We start from the raw sequence: 21355 nt of genomic DNA, 5'->3' as shown, positions 1-21355 counted from the left end.
TAATGTCCCTGTCAGCACGATTTGTGAATGTATTGGAGGCGCAAAGTTGTCCGTCATAAAGATTCTTGTTGCAGTGTGCGGCCTGCCACCTGATGTCGTACCAGAGCACAAGTATGGCGGCAGAAAGAAGAGGACAACTTCCAGAGGTACAGATACGCTTCTGAAGAGGAAAGTAATCAAGAATCCTCGACTGACAGCAGCGGAATTGAAGAGAATGCATCCCCAGCTGTTACAAGACGTCTCAATTCGAACTATCCAACACCGCTTGCAGAATGAGCTGGGTTTGCCAAACCGCACCGCAGCCAAGAAACCGCTTCTCACTGAGCGCATGAAGAAGCAGCGCATTCATTTTGCCAAGAAGTATGCACACTGGACATCGGATGAGTGGAGAAAAGTTACGTTTTCTGATGAAAGAACATTTCAAGTGTTCCAAGTGCATTTTCGGCCAAGATTTGTCGCCCTGCCTCCTGTAGTCGATATGACCCTGCTTACTCGGTGTTGACTGTTAAGCACCCACAGTCAGTAATGGTATGGGGGTGTTTCTCTGGTGAAATGGGAAGGGGAGGGCTCTACTTTCTTCCAAAGAACTTGATGATGAATGGTGGCCGGTACATTCAAGTTCTGAAAGATCATTTGTTAAACTTTTTAGCTATTCGTGGGTGCGACTTTTTCATGCACGATTCATCTCCATGTCATAAGTCAAGAACGGTGACAGAATGGCTTCAGGATAAATAATCCGGATTGAGATCCTTGACTGACCTGACAATAGTCCGGATTTAAGTGCGATTGAAAACTGCTGGGCAAAGATGAAGAAAATCATGGCAGAGAAAAAGACATGTAATCTGGACAACTTCAAGACTGAACTGACAAATGTTTGGTGCAAAGAAATGTCCTTAGGTTACACTAGATATCTAAGTGATTCCTTGCCAAAATGCATCCAACTGGTCCTGAACAACAAGGGAAACATGATTTCATATTAATGAATAGCATTTCATGAACAAACATTGTGATATACACTCAACCCCCTGCTATTGCGCCTAATTGGTCACAGGAAACGCGCGTGATAGCTGAATGCGTGATAGCTGAACTGAACAATCAACGGGAAAATTTCTAATTGGTTTTTCGGTGGCCCATTTTTCTAACTTTTAACCACTTTATGCCTATGATTTCCTGCCAATCTCTCCTCTGACATGAAATAAAGCATTATTATATTAATAATAACAGTATAATGAATAAATAAACAACATAAAAGGCCATCAAACTTTTATAAGGATTACAGCTTGGGTGGTTTGATTGGTTCCGAGGCTTGGGAGTGGCTTAGTTGCCACCAGATCTCATTGGCTGTCTCCATTTCTTTAGTGTCCGCAGCTAAAGGGGGTATCACATGGTACCTTATATCAGGAATGGCTGAGGAACATTTAAGTGGAACAAAACTTGGACGCTATTACACACATTCCTCACACTGTCGTCAGAGCCCCGTCTCAGTTGTAAACATGTGATTACTTTATCGACATCACAGTTTTTTCGGCATAAGAAATATTAACTCTTTATAAGGGTTTCAAAACATTTGATATTTATTCTAAAATACAATATTAATAAGTATTCAGCGTTAGGCTAAATTTCAATGCTGTAGTACGATATATTCTTTCGAGCCGAATGGGTTTTGGTCATTGATTTGCCCGTCATGTCCTCGGCAGGAATCCGTTCAGAAGCATTCCAAATGCCTGTGCTATAATCAGGAATTTTACCACGTTACCGTTCCGATTAACCATCGTATCCTCTGCAAACCTCATATGAAGTGCCATGTGAATAAGTTTCACTTAGCCTATCTTCAAACTCGACGCGTGATAGCGGTCTTGGGGTGCGTGATAGCATGTATGGTTGTGCATTTGATGGGTGCGTGATAGCAGATAAGCATGATAGCTGAACGCGTGATAGCAGGGGGTTGAGTGTACTGTGATTTCAGTGTTTTTTAATACCTTCTGGGGGGAGGTCCTAAGTCAATTTGTGGTATCCTTCCATCCCCTTGTTCATCCTGACATGTTCCAGGGCTGTGCGCAGGATTTTTCAGTTTGAAAAGGGGGGTGGGGACTTGGAAGAAAAAACTATTTTTTCATACCATAACATAGTGTATTCACATTATTTCATTCATTCATTCATTCATTCATTCATCACCTAATCCTGTGTTGCCCCATGAAGGAGCATAGGAGCCTGGGGTTAGGCAAGTTGGTCATGACATTTAAGATGAGAGTGACCAGTCTCACTCATCCCTGAGTGGCATTACATGAGCAGTAAACCCCAACCATCCCTTGGATGTAAACCTGCTCAGGCTCAATCCAATCGGAGTGCCTTAATTATCCACAAAACTAAGTAACGCAATACGGTAAACTTAGGTACAGTACTGTAATTGACTAAAGTACTGAAAGGGTACAAACTCAGGGTAATGTACATACTGAACTCTACAGAACATTGAAAGTGAAACAGAGAATTCGGTTGTTTACTTGACATCTCCAGCTCACTGCGCAGGTCTATCTATCTATCGCCAGATGCCTCAATCCCGTTCGGGGTGGCCACAAACAAATCGCCTCCACATCGCCGTGTCCCCTGCCATTTCACTGCCCCGCTCCCAACTCACACCCCTCTCTCTCATATACCTCTCCAACCCATCCCTCCATCTCATCCTCGGCCTCCCCCTCCCTCTTCCCCCCTCCACCTCACTCACATACACTCTCTTCATCAGTCTTTCATCCTCCATCCCCTCCACATGGCCAAACCACCTCAATGTATTCCTCCTAATGCTTCCTATCACATCCACATCCACACCACAACGCTCCTTTATATCCTCATTTGTCAGCCTGTCTCTCCATGTGACTCCACAGGCTCCTCTTAAATAACTCATTTCCACTGCTCTCACTCTTGACTTGTGTCCTTCCAGCAACGTCCAAACTTCACTTCCATATGTTAGAGTTCGTATCATAATACTGTCATGTAGTAACTTTTTCACTTCCATGCTCACTTCCCTGCTTCTTATCACTGCTTTCAAGGAAACAGCAACCCCTCTTCCCTGCTGTACCCTTTCAAGCACTTCACCCTCCAAACCTCCATCCTTACTCATCACACTACCCAAGTACTTAAACATACTCACATTTTCCAATTCCTCACCTTCCAACCTTGCCGTACATTCACTGACTTCACCTCTCTCAAAGACCATCACTTTACTCTTCCCTACAATCACCTTTAGATTCCGTTTCTTACACAGTCTCCCAAACTCATCCACCAAGCCTTGCAGCTCTCCTTCGTCTTCAGTCAACAACACAGTATCATCTGCAAAAAAACAGTACAGGGAGTTTCCAAACACTACCCTCTCTCACCAGGGCCACTCCAACATCCCATATCCTACCTTGTACCTCTTTTATTACCCCATCCATGTACAGATTGAACAACCATGGAGACATGACACATCCCTGTTTCAACCCAACCTTCAAAGAAAAAAATTCACTTAGTTCACCATCCACATGTACTGCAGCCTTAGCACCATCATACATACTCTTCACAGCATTCAACAACTTCCCATCTACTCCATATATTCATAATACTTTCCACAATCCTTGTCTATCCACCCTGTCATATGCTTTCTCCAAATCCATGAAAGCTGCATACAACTTCTTTCCCTTCTCTAGAAACTTTTCCACTAAAGATATAAGAATGAATATCTGATCTACACAACCTCTTCCCTTCCTAAAGCCTCCCTGTTCTTCTCCAACAAATTCTTCTGTTCTTTCACTAACTCTGTCAATAAGTATCTTACCATACACTTTTCCTATTATACTATGAAGACATATGCCTCTATGATTACCACACGCTTCTTTTTCCCCTTTTCCTTTGTACAAGGGAATAATTATACCCGACTTCCAATTCTCCGGGACTCTACCTTCCTCCCAGGCCAATCTGCACATCTTCCATATCCATTCTACTACTATCTCTCCCCCATACTTCAGCATTTCGCCACACACCCCATCAATTCCTGGGGCTTTCCCCAATTTAACTTTCTTCATTTCTTCCACAACTTCCATCCTGCTGATTTCTTCCTGTCTTCTCACCTCCCTCCTCCTCCCAGCCATTCCCCAGCCACTTATACTCACATTACTTCCATCCTCTATGTTCAATAATTCCTTAAAGTGTTCTCTCCATCTGCTCACTTTTTCTCCCTTCTCCATTAGTAATCTGCCATTTTTATCTTTCACTCCCCTGCTAACTTCACTTCCACCCTGTTTTACTCTTTTCACCTCTTTCCAGAACATTTTCTTACTGTCTCTCCACTTTACACTCAAATTCCTTCCAAATTCCTCATCCACTCTCTTCTTACTCTCTCTTACCAATCTTTTCACCTCTCTCTTTCTTTCTACAAATAACTCTCTCTTCCGCCTCTCAACTTCTTCCACGCCCCTATTTCTCATCCATTCACTGTATGCTTTCTTCTTTTGTGCCACAGCCTGTTTCACCTCTTCGTTCCACCCCTCCGTCTTCTCTTCATCCCACACACCACATCACATGCTGCACATATTTCCTCTGTAAATATCCTGCACACACCTTCCACGTCCCCCATCTGCTCCAATTCATATTTGCCCAGACGTTCCTCCACTTCTCTCTTATAGTCTGCCTTTTTCTCATCCTCTTGTAACCTTTCCACTCTCCTTACAAATACTCCTTCTTCCCGTCCTTCCCTTCTTCTATTTCTCCATCCTAATTGGACCTTGATTCTGACCACCACCAAGTAGTGGCCAGAAAGTCCACTCCCCCAACCTCTGCAAGCTCTTGCATCCATTACACATTTTCGCATCCTTTCATCCATACACACATAATCAGTCATTGCCTTCCTTTCATTCAGTTCACCACCGACCCTTCTCATCACTTGCCATGTATACCTGTGGATCATTTTGTGCCTGAAGAGGGTATTGGCTATCACCAACCCCCTCCCGGCACAAATGTCCACTAGCGCACTGCCATTCTCATCTATCTCAGCAGGCACACCCCACTCACCAACTATTCCATCCACCTTCACATTCCCTACTTTACCATTCATATCACCAATCAAAAAGACTTTCTCATTCCTTCCAAACTTTTCCATGCACACTTCCACATTTGTCCAGAACTCTTCTCTCACTCTGCTTGCACGATCTTGTGTTGGCGCATACACACACACAATCGCCCACATTTGTATTCCAACTTTCAATCTTACCTACACAATCCTTGACCCAACTGATCCATACTCTCTTATGCTCCTCTTCCATCTTTTACTCACAACTATACAGTGCTCGTCAGAAGTATAGGGCGCCCTGCGTCCCTCCTGAGAAACAAACCTTTCAACATTGAAAAAACATATAAATAATGCATTTTATTTACCTTTAGTGCTTCGTAGGGTAGCCTTTACGTTTCTTCACGGACCTGAGACGTCTTGGAAGTGAAAGGGCGAGGCTCCTGAGGTGCTGGAGGGGTATTTTGTCCCAGGAGTCATGAATGGCGGCTTCCAGCTTAGGCAGAGAGCTCACGTCCTTCCCTTGGAGACTCTTCTTTACGAGGTACCAGAGGTTTTCAATCGGGTTGAGGTCTGAGCTATTTCCTGGCCAGTCTGTCATGAATGATACCTCGCAGTCACGAAGCCAATTGGTGACCGATTTGGCCTTGTGAGCAGGTGCACCGTCCTGCTGAAACACTCGTGCACCTGTTAGCTCGAAGGAGTCTGGTAAATGATCACACAGAAGCTCCAGGTAAACATCCTGATTCACTCTGAGGTTCTTGGGAAGTACAACAAGCTTCCCCAAACCCTTCCCTGAAAAACAACCCCATACCATGAGTGAATCAGGATGTTTAACTGTGCTTTCTACATACCGTGGGTCAAGTGGGTCACTACCTTTGCGTGCTCCTCTGTTACAGGTAACACTAAACGTTGCCTCATCAGACCACAACACTGACAACCATTGCTCCTCACCCCAATTTAGATATTTATTAGCAAAGGCAAGCCTACGAATTCTCTGGCTGCTAGAGAGAAGAGGCTTTTTCACAGGCCTGTGACTTGTGTAACCAAGCTCATGCACCCTACGAGACACTGTTCTCACTGACACCTCACCAAACACTTCCGGGTTGCTCTCCTTAATTTTCCTTTGCACTCACACAAGGATTAAACTCCACTGCACGTTTTAAAACATTAACAGACCTTGGGGAAGTTTTCCTAGGCCTACCAGACCTCGGTTTCTTTGTGGGAACTTCACCACTGTTTTCCTCCCGAAACCGCGCACACCAACGACGCACTGTCGATCGTGCCACACCAACCAATTCACTAATTTCCTTTGTCTGGTGGCCTGCCTCCTTTAGAGCAATGATCTGGGATATGATTTCACTCGATAGTTCATGGGTAGGTGCCATAACAAAGTTTTGAAGGCCAAAACACTGCGGGACACTCGGTAAAAAATGGCGCAATTTGAGAGGGACACTCGGCGGAGTTCCTCTCTCTCAGGCAGCCCGTGGGTGACTGAGGCGGGAACCAACCAGCGCGTCGGAAGGCCCCAGGCTACCGTGACGTCATGCTCGGAGCTCAAACTTGTGGCTCAATTCTTACCCCCAAAAATGGGTGATTCTTTTTGGGCCATAAGTATTGCGCGCCCGGCGGACAACGCTGAATACTTCTGACGAGCACTGTACATACTCCTTCTTTTGCCCTCTCATTCTCACCTACTCCTGCACATATACCCCATCCATATTCCCATTCTCTCACACTCTCACCTCTCCATTTCGTTTCAGTTATTCCGCATACATCAACTTTCGCACCCTCAAGCACCTTGACAATCTCTCTCTCTTTCACCTCATCATTCGTTCCCCTTACATTCCAATTGCCATGTCCTTTGTCCGGTCCTTGGTCGTCATCTTTTGGTCAGTCATTGTCCGAGGCTTATTGTTTGTGTTTTTAGTTAGTTGTTTTCCGGGGAGGGGCACTAACCCCCCCCCAACCCTTTTAGTCGCCTTTTACGACAAGCAGGGATACCGGGGGAGTATTCTTGAAAAAAAACCCTACCCCCAGGGGGTAGAAGTACTGTTTATATACCCTAATGAAACATTCTAGAAATTTCCACTACTTTCTGTAAACTTCCTTTTTTTTTTTTTTTTTTTTTTTTTTTTTTTTTTTAGCCTTCCATGACCTTCCATTTATTCTCATCAGCAATAGAACATTCTAGGACCATTGTGAAACTTTTTAATTCGTTCTTTCATGTATTTTGTAGAACTATTTAACTTTCTGTTATTTTTCCTATCTTGTAACATTCTTAACAGGATTTAATCATTTTAATGAGTTGCGTTTTTAGTACTATTTTCATTCAAATTTTTCATTCTTTGCAAATGGGGGGGTTACTAATCTGTTATGGTTTCTGTTCTTTCTCATGGTCACTGAATTTGATCACACATCATCTTTCCACTGTGTTTTGCACCACTGTTTGTTTCTTCTGAGCAATCATAATTATGGTACTGGAACTTCATTTTCTTGTCCACTCTTACTCATTTCACCTTTCATGTTATTTTGCTGGTCCTGCTCATTTATAATTTGTCTGTTATTAAATCTTTTTTTTCTTTTTCATTTTCCTCATTTTGCCACTCCACTCAGACTTATTTTTCCTCCCGTATTGGATTTTTCCTCTCGTATTGGTGCAACCACAATATTTGCCTTATCCTCACTGTCTCTCAGTTTCTTCTTCATCATTTTCTCCCTTCAGTTTTTCTATTTCTTCATTTGCAGTTTTGTTATTTTCTATTAGTTCCATCAACAAGTTGGTATCACCCATTTCAACTTGTTCAATTTCCTTCTTGACTGTAACTTTTTCCAGCAATTCAGTGTACAGTACATATGTAGTAGCTGTCTTAAATCTTTTTTAGTGTTCTTTGTCCTCTAAAGCATTCATATCCTTCTAAATCATCAGAAATTTCTGTACTCAGTTTTCTTTTAAACTGTTTTCCTGCTGCCTTAGTTTGTTTACTTCTCACAGGGTCCATTTTGATGCCTTGGTATCACTTCACCTCCTGTATTTGACAATCCCCGGTTCTTCAGCCCAGATTTTTACTGGCCAGACTGCTTAACCTCATTTGAAATCACAAAACAGGACAACACTTACCAGCACTAGAAAACTAGATATATAATCAGAATTTTCGAGGACCTGGCTCAGCCAGCGTCAGCTCTATATGCTGTTGTCGTCATCGTTGTTGTTTTGTGTGTGTGTGTGTGTGTGTGTGTGTGTGTGTGTGTGTGTGATTTTCAGCTTTAATTCCTTGGAAGTGGGTGTTGTCTCTTAGGTTTGTATTGTACTTGTTGTCATTCAGCTAAGGAATGCCTCTTATAAAGGAACGAACACTCACACAATGAAAATTCAGTTAAACAAAAATTGAGTTTTACTACCCTTCGTTTGCACAACGAATGCCTAGACTTGGTTTAACATTTTTTTTTTTTTTTTTTTTTTTTTTTTTTTTATACCAACAATGAGCTGTACTACAATTCATAGACGAATATATACTGTATATATATATATATATATATATATATATATATATATTGTGAGCTGTACCGTCCATCAGAGAAGCCAGTTGCACATAGTGACTAGCAGCTGTTGACGGCAGCGCCTCTAGCGATACAACGCTCGTACTTGTATTCAAAACAAAACAGCTCTAGCTCTCCCAAGTTCGCACGTGCACTACTGCATTACTTTAGCTCACCATGCCTAAATGACCTGCAGCTAGCCCTGGCCAAACAAGCAGCCAATCCCTCCAGGAAGAGCCTTACCCTGGAGACTAAGCTGGATATAGTAGGGCAACACGAACATGGTGAAAAAACAAACTCTATAGCTTGCCTTCATGACCTGGCTCCGTCGTAAATATTTTATTCTCCACTTCCATGCCGTATGTATTTGCAGAATGTAGATGTACTGTATGTACAGTAGTTGTAGAATATGGGTTGTGGAGTCATAAGTTACACAAACATTTATTCATAATGAGCAAAGAAGGGTGAATACTAGTGGAGGGAGGGGAAAATCTGAAGTCTGGAACCAAACCTCATTGAACCCATGTTATAATGGGCTCGTGCAACGAAAATTCACGTAACGAACGGTTTTCCGGGAACCTAATCCATTCATTAAGTGGGGGAGTGCTGTACTGATATATTAAGACTAAATTTAACCCATCTAGCTTGAAAAATATTCTAAGCTGAAAAGAATAATCAAAAAATAAAAATGAAATGTAAAAGCATCCCCAGCCTCATTGGATTAAATACAGTACAGTAATCACTCTAATATCCGGACGCCCAATAACCGAACATCCCCACTAACCGAACCTTATCGTCCTGGGATCAAACATTCCCAAAATGGTCCGAAAATCCAAAAAAATTGGAAAAAAAACCGATTTTTTGCCGTCCGTAATTTGAACTTGCCGCGCGCGCCGCGTGAGAGCATTGTTTTGCCCGTCATTCCTCCGACGTCCGATAGAGCGCCGCTGCATCCTCCCCACTTCCCGCCTGTCTCTCACCGCGCGACTGGACCTGCGCTCTTCTGTAATGGCTGCCCACGTGCTCGCTTTGTGGTGGTGCCGTACTTGCTGCAAGGCCTCCTGCTGCTCTCTGCCCTACTCTTAGTGTGTGTGATGATGGCCCCGCCTCCTGGAGAAAAGGAAGAGAGTGGAAGTTGACTCTGGAGAAGAAACGGGAGATATTGGAGAAGGTTGATGCGGGTTGGTCTTCCTCTCGCATTCTCCGCGAGTTCAACCTGGCCCGGTCGACTTTGTTTGATATCAAGCGTTCCCGAGACAAGCTCATGCAGTACACGGCTGACTTCTCGTCGAGAAGCAAACGCAACGTGGAGAGGAAGGTTATGTTTACTCCCAAGTATGCAGAGATCGACCGCTCCACGTTGATTTGGTATCGACAGCAACGTGCAGCTGGTGTGATGGTACGTGGAACGGAGCTGAAGGCTGCTGCTGAGAAGTTTGCAAGGCTTCACGACGCCCTAGACTTCAAGGCATCCGAGGGTTGGCTCTTCGCTCTCAAGTTGCGACATGGCCTTACTAACCGTAAAGCACATGGCGAAGCATTGACGCTAACGAGGATGGAGTGGACGAGTTTCGGCACAAGGTGAAAGGCTTGATCGACAGGGAGGGCCTCACTCTCGGTCAAGTCTATAACGCTGACGAAACTGGCCTATTCTATCGCTCGGTGCCAACGAACACTCTCGCCGATGAGACGGAGAAGCGTGTACCTGGCCGCAAGCTTTCTAAGGAACGGATATCTGCTTTGTGTTGTGCCAATGCTAACGGCATGCACCGGCTTAAGCCCGTTATTGTTGGCCGTGCAAAGCAGCCTCGGTGCCTTCGTGGGGTGATGGATGTCCTTCCTGTCGTATGGTACCATTCTTTGAAAGCATGGTTCACAGCTGTGATTTTCAAAGACTGGTTTCACCATCACTTCTACAAGGAGGTCAAACATTACCAGACGAAGACACTGGGAAGTCCTCGCGACCAGGTAAAGGCTCTCCTTCTCCTCGACAAGGCACCTGCCCACCCGTGCGACAAGGACTTGGTTGCTGAGAATGGCCGTATTAGGTGCATGTTTCTGCCACCTAATACGACTGCTCTCATTCAACCAATGGACCAAGGAGTGATCGTGGCAACAAAGCGCCTGTACCGTCGGAAGTTCCTGGACGAGGTGATGGTGGTTCTCGAGGACGAGGACGAGCGCAGGGAAGGACGTGACACTCGAGGCAAGCGGACTTTGGAAAACCTTTCGCTCGCTACAACATCAAGTCTGCGCTGTACAACTGGGCTAGTGCATGGAAGGAAGTCCCTGTGAAAACTCTTGAAAATGGTTGGTCTCGTCTGCTTCTCGGAACAGATGTGAGTACGATTTCCTAGGGTTTGACGTGGATGACTTCCATGCACGGCCATGTACGCACGGCGACGATGTTGATGTGGACGATGTTCGTGAGTGGTTGGACGACGACGAGGGCGATCCTGGGTATCAGACGTTGTCTGATATCGAGATCGCGTCTTCGGTTGCTGGTGTCAGTCCCGAACTTGAAGATTCCGACGACGAAGGCGATGATGATGCAGACTCCGCCCAGCAGGACACTACTCCAGCCATCCCCAAGCTGAGCGCACTCGGGAACATCTAGAGTTCGTCCTAGACTACCTGGAACACCCGGACTGCGACAGGGAGATGGGGCCCTTGGGACTCGTGGAGGAAGTGCGTGCTTTCCGGCAGCGCATCATCAATCGCCAGAATCGTCGGTCCTTGCGTCAGTCAACGATTGACAGTTTTTTCAGGCCCGTGACCCCCGCTGTGCCAAGCCCTGGTTCCACTCCGTTGCCTCCCCAAGACAGGCCCTCATGCTCCGAGCCACAGCCCAGCACATCAGCTACAGTGGAGTCACCGCTCGACGTGAGTTTGCGGCTGTCTTCAGAGTCTTCTGTAGTCGGTGCGCCATCACCACTACCCACCGATGCACCTCTTGGACGCCTGCCAGTGATACTCTCGGGCTCTGACAGTGAATAAACAGCAAGAACTTCTCCACTAGACCACACGGGAATTTTGAGTGTTGTGCAGTGAAAAAACGGTGTGTTGTGTTAAGTTTATCATGTTTGGATAAAAGTCTAAGTATAAAATAAATTAAACGTAACTAACCTTCTTGTTTTGGCTTTGGAAACTTAAAAACTTGGGAAAAGTTAATGTGCAACACTTAAATTTAATGGAACATTATTTGGACTAAAGTGAACACTGTGAAAAGAACGGACTTCTGTGTGTTAGTGACTAAGTTCAGTGCAAGACTTCAGGAAGAGTGTAGTGCAAGTGCTTCAGGAAATCGTTCTTACTGTCAGAGTCCGAGAGGAGGCGGTTATTCATCGAGGTGGCCAGGACTTGCTGTAAGTAGCCAAAATGTTTCATGTTGTACTATTTTCCATACTATATTTACCAGAATGTTTCATATTGTATTTTTTCCCATACTATACTTACCAGAAAGTGTCATACTGTACTTCTTTCCATACTAAACTTACCTCATGCATGTGCAGTAGGAATGGGTTTTTCAGAGTTCGGTTAGGTTCGGTTAGGTTAGGTTCGGTTAGAGTCCATAAGTACCAGAATGTTTATTAATGTATGAACATACTTCTAAACCCACATTTTATGTGTCTATTGCATTTATTTCAGTCATTTATGTGCCTTATTGGTGTGATTTGGGTGTTAAATAGGTGCTATGCATGTCCGGAGGGAGTTGTATAGGTGTTTCTCTGTGTTAGGGTCCGTAAGTACAAGTCCATAAGCTGGGGCCCAATATCCGGACAAAACCAATATCCGAACCTACCGATGGCTCTATTGATCCGGATATTGGAGTGATTACTGTATACAGTAGCGTTGTAACTTGATTGCCAAACTAACCCCTTCGTACACAATGATGTGTTAGTTGTCATTAGGGTCTGGCTGCGAAGATACGCAATGATGCTTTTGCCTTCATTAAAGCAAAAATCCTTCACCAGAAAATAAGTTTTGGGCCAATTAGTGTCATTTTTGGAGGCGTCATAGCTTGCCCAGTGCTCGTCAAAAGTACAGTACTGAGTTGGCAAATGTGGATCCTGATACCGGCGAGAGAGCGGACATGTTTTTCAGTACCAAATGAGTTGTGAGTGGGGAAGGTACTGTGCAGTTTTGTTCCCTTAAATTTCCACTCTTACCCCCGTCCTGGCAGTGCAGCATATTTCACTATACTAATAGTGCTTATGTATAGTTTTTGGGCACTGTTGTGATTAGATTTGGTGTTTGCAATAAGAAATTTGGTGTTTGTGAAGCATTCCTGGTCATTATCAGCTGCTGGCCCAACGAAGATTGAGCTACTGTTTCTAATCAACTACACTGCCTCTACCCTGCACCAAATGTGAGTATTCAAGTATAAAAATAGTGACAGTGAATCATATGAGTATAGTATGCATATTTAGTGTGCAAGGAATTGGTGAAATACGTGCAGTAGCTTAGAGGGGAGGCAGGAAACTGCCCTACAGTCACGACACGGCATGGGTACACTGTAGTATTTTGCATTTTTTTCAAAAACTGTGAGGTTTAGGAGAACTGTTGTGGTCTCGAATGAAAGCCAGTGAAATTTTGCATTGGATGATAAAAACATAACACTGCCAAGAAAAGTTTTTTGCTAGAGCTCCCCAAATAAAAGCATCTGTTGTCTGTCAGAAATTGGTTTTACTTTTTCGCATATTACTCGAACACCATACCTCGTTTCAAAATACAACCTTCCCCATTCGAAAGCTAATAAAATTCTCTTTCCAATGATGTTATAACATGTTGAGATTGATTAGTAAATATTCGAGTTATGATGTTGAGAAGTGAGATGTATGTTCCTGAATGTTTATTAACACGGCCCTAACATACATATAGTGCATTTTTGTGTGTGTTTTTTTTTGCTTATCGTGTAGAACAAACACCGACAAATAGGAATATGTGGGTTTTGTGGCAAAATAAATACGTTTGGGTGGTGAAAATAAGCTGAGAACACACATTTTTGGAGCGTGCGATGGGTGGGGGGGGGGGAAGGGGAGAAAAGCCAATGTGTTATGGAACACAAAACTTATTTAATTTTTCTGGGTGCGATAGGGCTAATATATCACTGATTACTGGCTTTTTGCCAGTACTGATATTTGCAATCAGTATTGGCATATCAGATATGGACAGAAAAATTTTTTATGTGCCATTAATTTAAAGATGTCCTTTATTGTATATGTTATCATCTTGACCCATTACTGGTATATAGCTTAGCAAAGAATGCCTAATTGAAAAGCAGAATGAGGTCAGAAGAAGTAGATGGGTGATCAACTAGAGAGAGAGAGAGAGAGAGAGAATACTATTAACCCTCAGGACCAAAAACAGATCATGTGGGTTTTTGTACATAAATGGTACACACACACACACACACACACACACACACACAAAATGTTGACAAGATTGCAAACTACCAGATTATTTTTACATTCTTCATGTAGTCATAATATGTACAGTCACTTCTCATTATTGCACAGTATAGGATAAGTAAAGAAGAGATTTACCACATAAAATAGGTAAGAGGGTAGTACGTTGGGGCAATAAGGGGATGGTAACTCTGAGATTAGGAAATGAACGAACCACATATGGCTGCTTTGTTTAAGCTCAGCTTCCATCCACCCATCCATCATCCAATCCTACGTTGCCTCATGAGGAGCGTAGGAGCCCGGGGCTAGGCAGTTGGTCCTGACATTTAAGATGAGAGTGAAGCTCAGCTTCCACTGCAAAATAATCCTTTAGTTCACAGGATATCATTAAATATTGAACTTGCCAACACCTCTTCATAATTGCACTATTCAGGGTTTACAACTTTGCACTCATAGCTAAAGGCAAGATTGTAAATCATTGAGTGTGAATAACTTCTGATTGTGTTTATTTATGGACGATGTTTGTGTGCAGGGTGCTGGTGCTTGTGCACATAAATGGTTCATACAACACACTGTTGACAGCTGGAAACTACTGGCAAACATACTTTTTTGTTTTTGTCATGCATTCATAAATCAATACGGTGGTCACTTTTCACTTGTAGTGACATCAAGAAGGATTCTAATAATACCAGTTGCTTTATTACAGAGATTAAAGAGAATCAAGAAATGTAACATGACAAGAGTATAATGCCAAGGGGAACATTTGGCAACCATAATTTCAGTCATGTTCAAGTGTGAATGTAACTCATACACTCTACAGGGGAAACAACCTTTAGGTGTATCGAAAAAAAAGTGCTGTAGATTAATGCTGTGTAACGTCACCGCAGCTAGACAGAAGTTAACTGTCTAGAAATTGTGTTTATGTTGAGTTACTTTCATCACAGTGATATTTTAATGTGACTGTAAGTGTTCTCTATGTTTTATACCATTTAAGACAATAAAAAGAGTAATGTATGGTCATATTTTTGCAAAGCCGCCATCAGCATTGCCTCAATTCAGGCCAAAAAAAAATGAGAAAATAAGTGTTAGTTATCTTTTGAGAGACTAGGCTGTACTTTTCATTGTTACTCAGCCAAATCGGATATGATTCTGATTGATGTTGGATATGTGTTTGTGGAGCAATAGAACATGACGAATGTTTTCGGCATATCATATAGAGCCAGGATTCCAGGGGCTTGAATGGTGAGTGAATGGAAGCATGGCCCATTGGACTGGGCAAATTTGGGCTGTCTGGGCATTGCTACTCCTCACCCTGCCCTAAGATGGGAAAAGAGGTCCGTATGATGGTGATGAAAAGCATTTCTGTCTTTGCATGGAAGCAGTACTCAGAAGTATGGGAGCATTTTTATATTGATTCTAATGACAGTAGTTTTGGGACATGCAAGAAATGTGGTTCAAGATGATCAGTGGAAAAGTTACATCACAACGAAGATTAATAATAACAAAGAGATGAAAAGATTTTTTTTTTTTTTTTTTTTTTAATGATCCATAACTGCAGCATTTGCAGTATCAGAAGCAAATGTTAAGTTGAAGTCACTCCAGTAATCAAACAGTGCTAGAATGGGCTGCATTAGTGCATGGGTGGTCAGTGTTTTGCTGCTGTTAGGCACTTATGTACTCTGTGTTATTTAGACTAACATCAAACAATTTTATTCAACTGAGAGAAATCCTGCTTGTCAGTGAATTAATTCCTTGAGTTTCATGGATCTCTCATAAGCTAAGTAAAACTGTCTGACCATGGAAATAACAAGTGCTGTAGATTAATACTGTCTGATGTCACCACAGCTAGACAGAAGTTAACTGTCTAGAAATTGTGTTTATGTTGAGTTACTTTCGTCAGTGTGATGTTTTAATGTGACTGTAAGTGTTCTCTATGTCGTATACCATTTAAGACAAGATAAAGAGTAGTGTATGGTCATAGTTTTGCAAAGCCATCATCAGCATTGCCTCAATTCAGGCCAAAAAAGATGAGGAAATAAGTGTTAGTAATCTAAGAGAGACTAGACTGTACTTTTCATTGTTACTTGGCCAGTTCAATTATGATTCTGATTATTGGATAAATTTCCCCCTTTTGGTACGGATACCAGTACTAATCAAATAATCTATCTGTCTATCTATTGCCAGATGCCACAATCCCTTAAAGTGTGGCCATTTGACTTTGAGCTATTTGTTTTATGGGGAGGGGCACTAACCCTCCACCAACCCACTTGTTGACACATAGGGAGCACGTATGGTTTGGTTATATGGTTACCACCCAGCGTTGTAAATGGTTTCTTGGCTTACAGGAAACCATTTGTCTTGTAACTCAATGTAAAGCCACCCTGTAAAGGAAAGAAAAGCAATAAGAGGTGACAGGAAAGATGGGAGAAATAGGAGGAGAGGAGGGCAGGCACAGAAAAAGAATGGTAAAGGCTAAAGAAGAAGTAGGGAGCACTACATCAAGTGAGTGGATGATGGTCACCACCACCCACCACTAGAGTGCTTGGTGATTTATAGTACTAATACTGTATACAGGCTTATCATTACAATAGGGATTCATTGTGTCTCCAGTATAGTGTAGCCTAGTTATCCCATCGGACTAGACTAAAGAGTTTCCAGGATATTTCCCCATGACTAAGACCATTTTCGAATGTTAATCTTTTGTTGCAGCTCAGCATTCATGACTGAGAAATAGTTTTAAGCCAAGTTAAAGTTAAAAAAAAGTATAGTTTTGGTGGTGGCAGTGGTGTTGGTGGCTTTTTAATTTTCGTGTTACCTTTAGAATTTCTTTTCGGTACCATTGACTATATTTCTTCCAGTTTGATACAGTTAGGTACAGTGAAAGCATTCTTTGTTTATATTTAATTATATTGTCTACTACTCAGGGCTATCATTTCTGATATCTTGAGAGAAACTGATTGACTAAGAAGTGGAAGCAACATATATATGATGATTTACACTTCATTATATATCTTAGACATTGGTTGACAACATTTACTGTATCAGTACTGTAGTGACAGTCCTGTATCTTGTGAGAGAAGGAAACAGGACTGTCACTACTGTACAGGTACTGCATTACCATAGAACTTATTGGTACAGAAATAAATAGAAGAATGTGTTAACTGTTTTGTCTAGTATACAGTGAGCCACAGCTACTGAATGTTTGATCTGCATATATGTCTTAAAGGTTTTGAAATTGTATAATGGTAATTTTCTGTAATCTTGATATTATCTGGTGCAGGAGCTTGTAGATGATCCCCGATCAAGAAAAGCTCAGTACATGATGACACATCTAATGACTGAGCACCGGGCAGCTTTATCCCAGCGCCTGGCCCAGCAGCGCTTCCGGTCTGATGCCCACCCTCAAGATTCATCAGATCTCTCCCTCCTCCATAGCTTCGACACCACACAGCCACACTCACTGCCCCCTGATGTCATACAGCAGGTACGATACTCATATTTCTTCACATTATCTCACCTTATATTCCTTATACCTTTGTGTTATACCTTGATTGGCAGACTGAAGTTATGTTTTTTTTTCCCTCCCCACTTTTGTGTGTCTGTTGCCAGATGCCCTAATCCTGTAATGGATGGCTCAGACAAATTGCCTCCACATCACCCTGTTAGCTATTGTGTGGCTGCTCTCACTCCAGCTCACACCTCCCTCTGTCATATATCACTTCACTCCATCCCATCCTTGGTTTCCCCTTCCACATCACTCATACACTTATCTTGTCAGTCTGATTCTTCATCATCTCCACCTGACCAAGCCATTTCACAGCGTTGCATTTAATACTTTCAGTCACTTTCATGTTATCACCATAATGTTCCTTTGCTTCCTCATTTATCTGTCTGTCTTTCCATGCAACTCGGCCTGCACCTTTCAGTTAACTTATTTCCACTACTCTCGTTCATGACTTGTGTCCTTCCAACAGGGTCCAAGCTTCACTTATGTATGGTAGAATGGAGGTCACAATACTTTCGTCCAGCAACTTTTTACTTTCATACTCACTTCCCTATTCCTTATCACTGCTTTCAGTGAACAGGAGTCCTTCTACCCTGCTTCAGACACCTCAGAAGAAAACAAAACTTTCCGGTTTCAGATTATTTATTGTATGTTGATATATGTACACTGTTTAAATATCTTTGCGGCATTGCAAATATTCATGTACAGTATTGCTAAAACATTGAGTTATTTGCAAGTGTTCGTTACCACAGGTGCGAGAGATCTTGGCCCTGGAGGAACGCGGTGGTAGCCGTTGGGAGGAGGTAACCGTCTCACTGTCTGACCTCTTGGCTGCCCCAGACTCTGACCCAGATTTAGACTGTCAGATCATTTCCCCCCCACCCCGTGACCCAACCTCAACCATCACCATACACGACTCTGACTCAGAGATGGAGGACGGAGATGATGAAGATGAGGGACCAGATCGAGATACCGACATGGAAGACGAAGATCACGAGGAGGACGATGAAGACCATGATGAAGAGAGCTTACAAGAGCAGGAGCAGCAACAGCAGCAACAACAACAACAACAACAAGAGGAGGAGGAAGTGGAGAGTGAATGTAGGGAGGTGGATGAGAATGGTGAGAATCTAAGTAAGGTTGAACGCCCAGCCCCATCCCCCAGTAGCACAAAGCCTCCCACAGCCCCAGCTCCACTGCCTCTACTGCCCCAGATGCCAGTGGAAGTATCAATGTGTGTGATGGATACACTTGGGGGCCCTGCTGCTGCCAGGGACCTCCCTGCACCAGTCACAGATGCCACCATGGGTCTTATGGCCCCTGCTGTCCCTCAGCCACCCCCACCCCTGTCCACCCAGAGGCCACCCAATGACACTGTTCCTGTGCCCGGACCCAGCTCTCTCCTCCTCACTCCCACTAGACTCAAGGTAACCCTTTTACTGTGTTTAAGGTTCACGTATCACACAGGTTTCCCTTGTTGCATGCTCTCTCAGCAACAGTATTAGTTTACCATAATCTGTTGTCTTATTAGCCAGCCATATGGAGTTTAATTGTTTCTTCCTTATTTTTGCTTTATCAAAGGCTGTTAGACCATACTGCTGTATTGAAAGCCATGTCTTGCTTTACCACCCCATTCCAGCAGGTTAATAGTCCTATTGAAGGATGTGCTGTGAGGCAGCATGTGTAAAGAGATTCATATGAAGGATGTATCTGCTTTTGTTATCCCAGACTCATTGTTTTTGTGAACAGGTCTTAGTTTAAACAGTGAGAGTATGAAGCACCAGTAAACGTAGAAGTGTATATTATATTGCGAATTTACCACATACGCTGTGTAAAACCTAGTGGTTTTGCAGGTAAAGGAGGAGCGTCCATCCCCAGTGAGCGAGTGTGGGTTGTGTATGCACCCACCCCGCACCCCACATACCTCTGAGTGTGTGTTCCCATACAGCCTAAATCCCTCGGCTCCAGTGGCCCTTGTGACAGGACCACCACGTCCTTTGCGAACACCTCCACCCCAACGTCCTGTCCCACACATGCCACATCCACCTGGCCAGCAGCCACCTGCAGTCCCCCCACTCACCCCATCTAGCTCCATCAAGCAGGAGAAACTAGATGGTGAGAGTTCGTTCCCAGGTTGGTACTAAGAGTGTTAGGTTCTCTGATGCTTCTTCCAGAAGGACAGTAAATGGGTTCAGTATAAGTTGTAAGCACTGGGTAAAATAACAAAAGTCAGTTTGAGTAGTACAGTACAGTCTCCTTATAACTCGTGTTAGGTTATGTAGAATCGTGTGCTGAATGGGTTTTGTACTTAAACTATCTGTCTATCTATATACCTAGGCTGCTTCCCCCAAAGAAAGGGGGGTAGCTTAGACAGGGCAGCACACTCCCAATTTACTCATCACACACACATTTATTCATATATTAGCCCCTAGGGGAGAAAGAACAGATCCTCACCGCATCACACTGCAGGAGGATCAACTGCACAATGCAATCAGCAACATCCACAGCAGAGCCCGACAGCTGAGCTGGTTTACCCCTGCCATATCATAATGGACCCATCCCCATATCCACACCTGACCTGTTCAGCTGGTCAGACCAACTGCCGAAGATTATCCCCTCGGGGCTGTGTCACCATTCATTCATTCCCAGTTTCTCTCCAGTCATTCCTCTCACATGCAGCCACTCTTCCTTGCTCAACAGACATCCCTCTTGCATCGAACGCTCTCATCACACTGTCCATCCATCCTATTCTTGGTCTTCCTCTCACCCTTACAGCTCTCACATCTGACCCGGCTATCGTTTTCACCAATCGCTCTTCATCCATTCTCTCCACATGCCCAGATTATTGCAACACACTCTGCTGAACTCTGTCAGCTATCTTCCTCACAACTCCAGTTCTCCTTCGCACTTCATCATTTCTCACTCGATCCATACATGTCACTCCACACACACTCCTCTTACACCTCGTCTCCATATCAGTCAAATTTTACCTCTCTGCAGCTCCCATATTCCATGTTTCAGCCCCATATAATGCAGTCGGTACCACTACACTGTCATACAGCCTTTTCTTTACATGCATTCTAAGCGAACGACATTTAACCCCTAAATCGCAGGGTTGTTTTGGCGCTCCTTGCATGTCCCGCTAAGATATTCGTGCTCCGACAGACTCTCTAAAAATATTTGCCAAAAATCAGTTACTAGTCCTAGAATATTATAATTACATATGCATATGGCACATACCTTCAGCTTTCTTTCTGGGATGTTTGTTGAGCCATTGTCGAGTACCTTAGGACTTGTGGAGACTTCTGAAGTTGGGTAACAAAGTCTCCACTTTACACTTTCCGACACCCTGTAATATGATTACCACCGCCTGATATTATCACTAGAAACACTATTCTATGATTTTCAAATAGTTTGGAATCCCTACTCCAAAAAAAAACACTGTGAAAGCAATGAAAATTACGAGCACGTACGACCTTCCCACTTGCGCTCGTTCCCCGCTGGTGTTCTTTCATTTATTATTCATAAAAACACTCACACTTTATATTCCTATTACTATATAACACTTATATATATCTACAGTCTTTATCCATGTTTCCTTCAGTAATAGTAGTTTATTGTCACTGTAGTCATTCAATTTCTCTTTCAGTAAAATACGTAGCATTCACTTTCTCGTCCTGTATACTAGCGTGGAGAACGAATCTGTCACTTTCACTTTCATAACTCCCAGTAATCATACATGCTAGAGTGAAACTTTCACTTTCATTACTCCTAGTATATATACTCATATTCTTATATTACTACTTATTTATATTTCTATTTACATTTTCTATTTTATTTACATTATTTACATTTCTATTTTATTTA

The 21355-nt window shown here is 43.1% G+C and overlaps 1 protein-coding gene across 1 annotated transcript in view; it reads left to right on the top strand.

The window, feature by feature from the left end:
• Positions 1-21355, top strand: part of LOC145407060 (uncharacterized) — a 175733-nt gene that overhangs the window by 46629 nt on the left and 107749 nt on the right. Inside the window, exons 4-6 of the mRNA XM_080278084.1 lie at positions 17264-17467; positions 18241-18915; positions 19342-19603. Coding sequence (XP_080134210.1) covers positions 17264-17467; positions 18241-18915; positions 19342-19603 — 1141 coding nt within the window. The remainder of the gene's footprint in view (positions 1-17263; positions 17468-18240; positions 18916-19341; positions 19604-21355) is intronic.

Source organism: Coenobita brevimanus, chromosome 72 (genome assembly GCF_032717465.1).
Source record: "Coenobita brevimanus isolate Jiangsu-jjx chromosome 72, ASM3271746v2, whole genome shotgun sequence".
In the NCBI taxonomy this organism is placed as follows: domain Eukaryota; kingdom Metazoa; phylum Arthropoda; class Malacostraca; order Decapoda; family Coenobitidae; genus Coenobita; species Coenobita brevimanus.
This window is presented reverse-complemented; position numbering and strand designations above follow the sequence as displayed.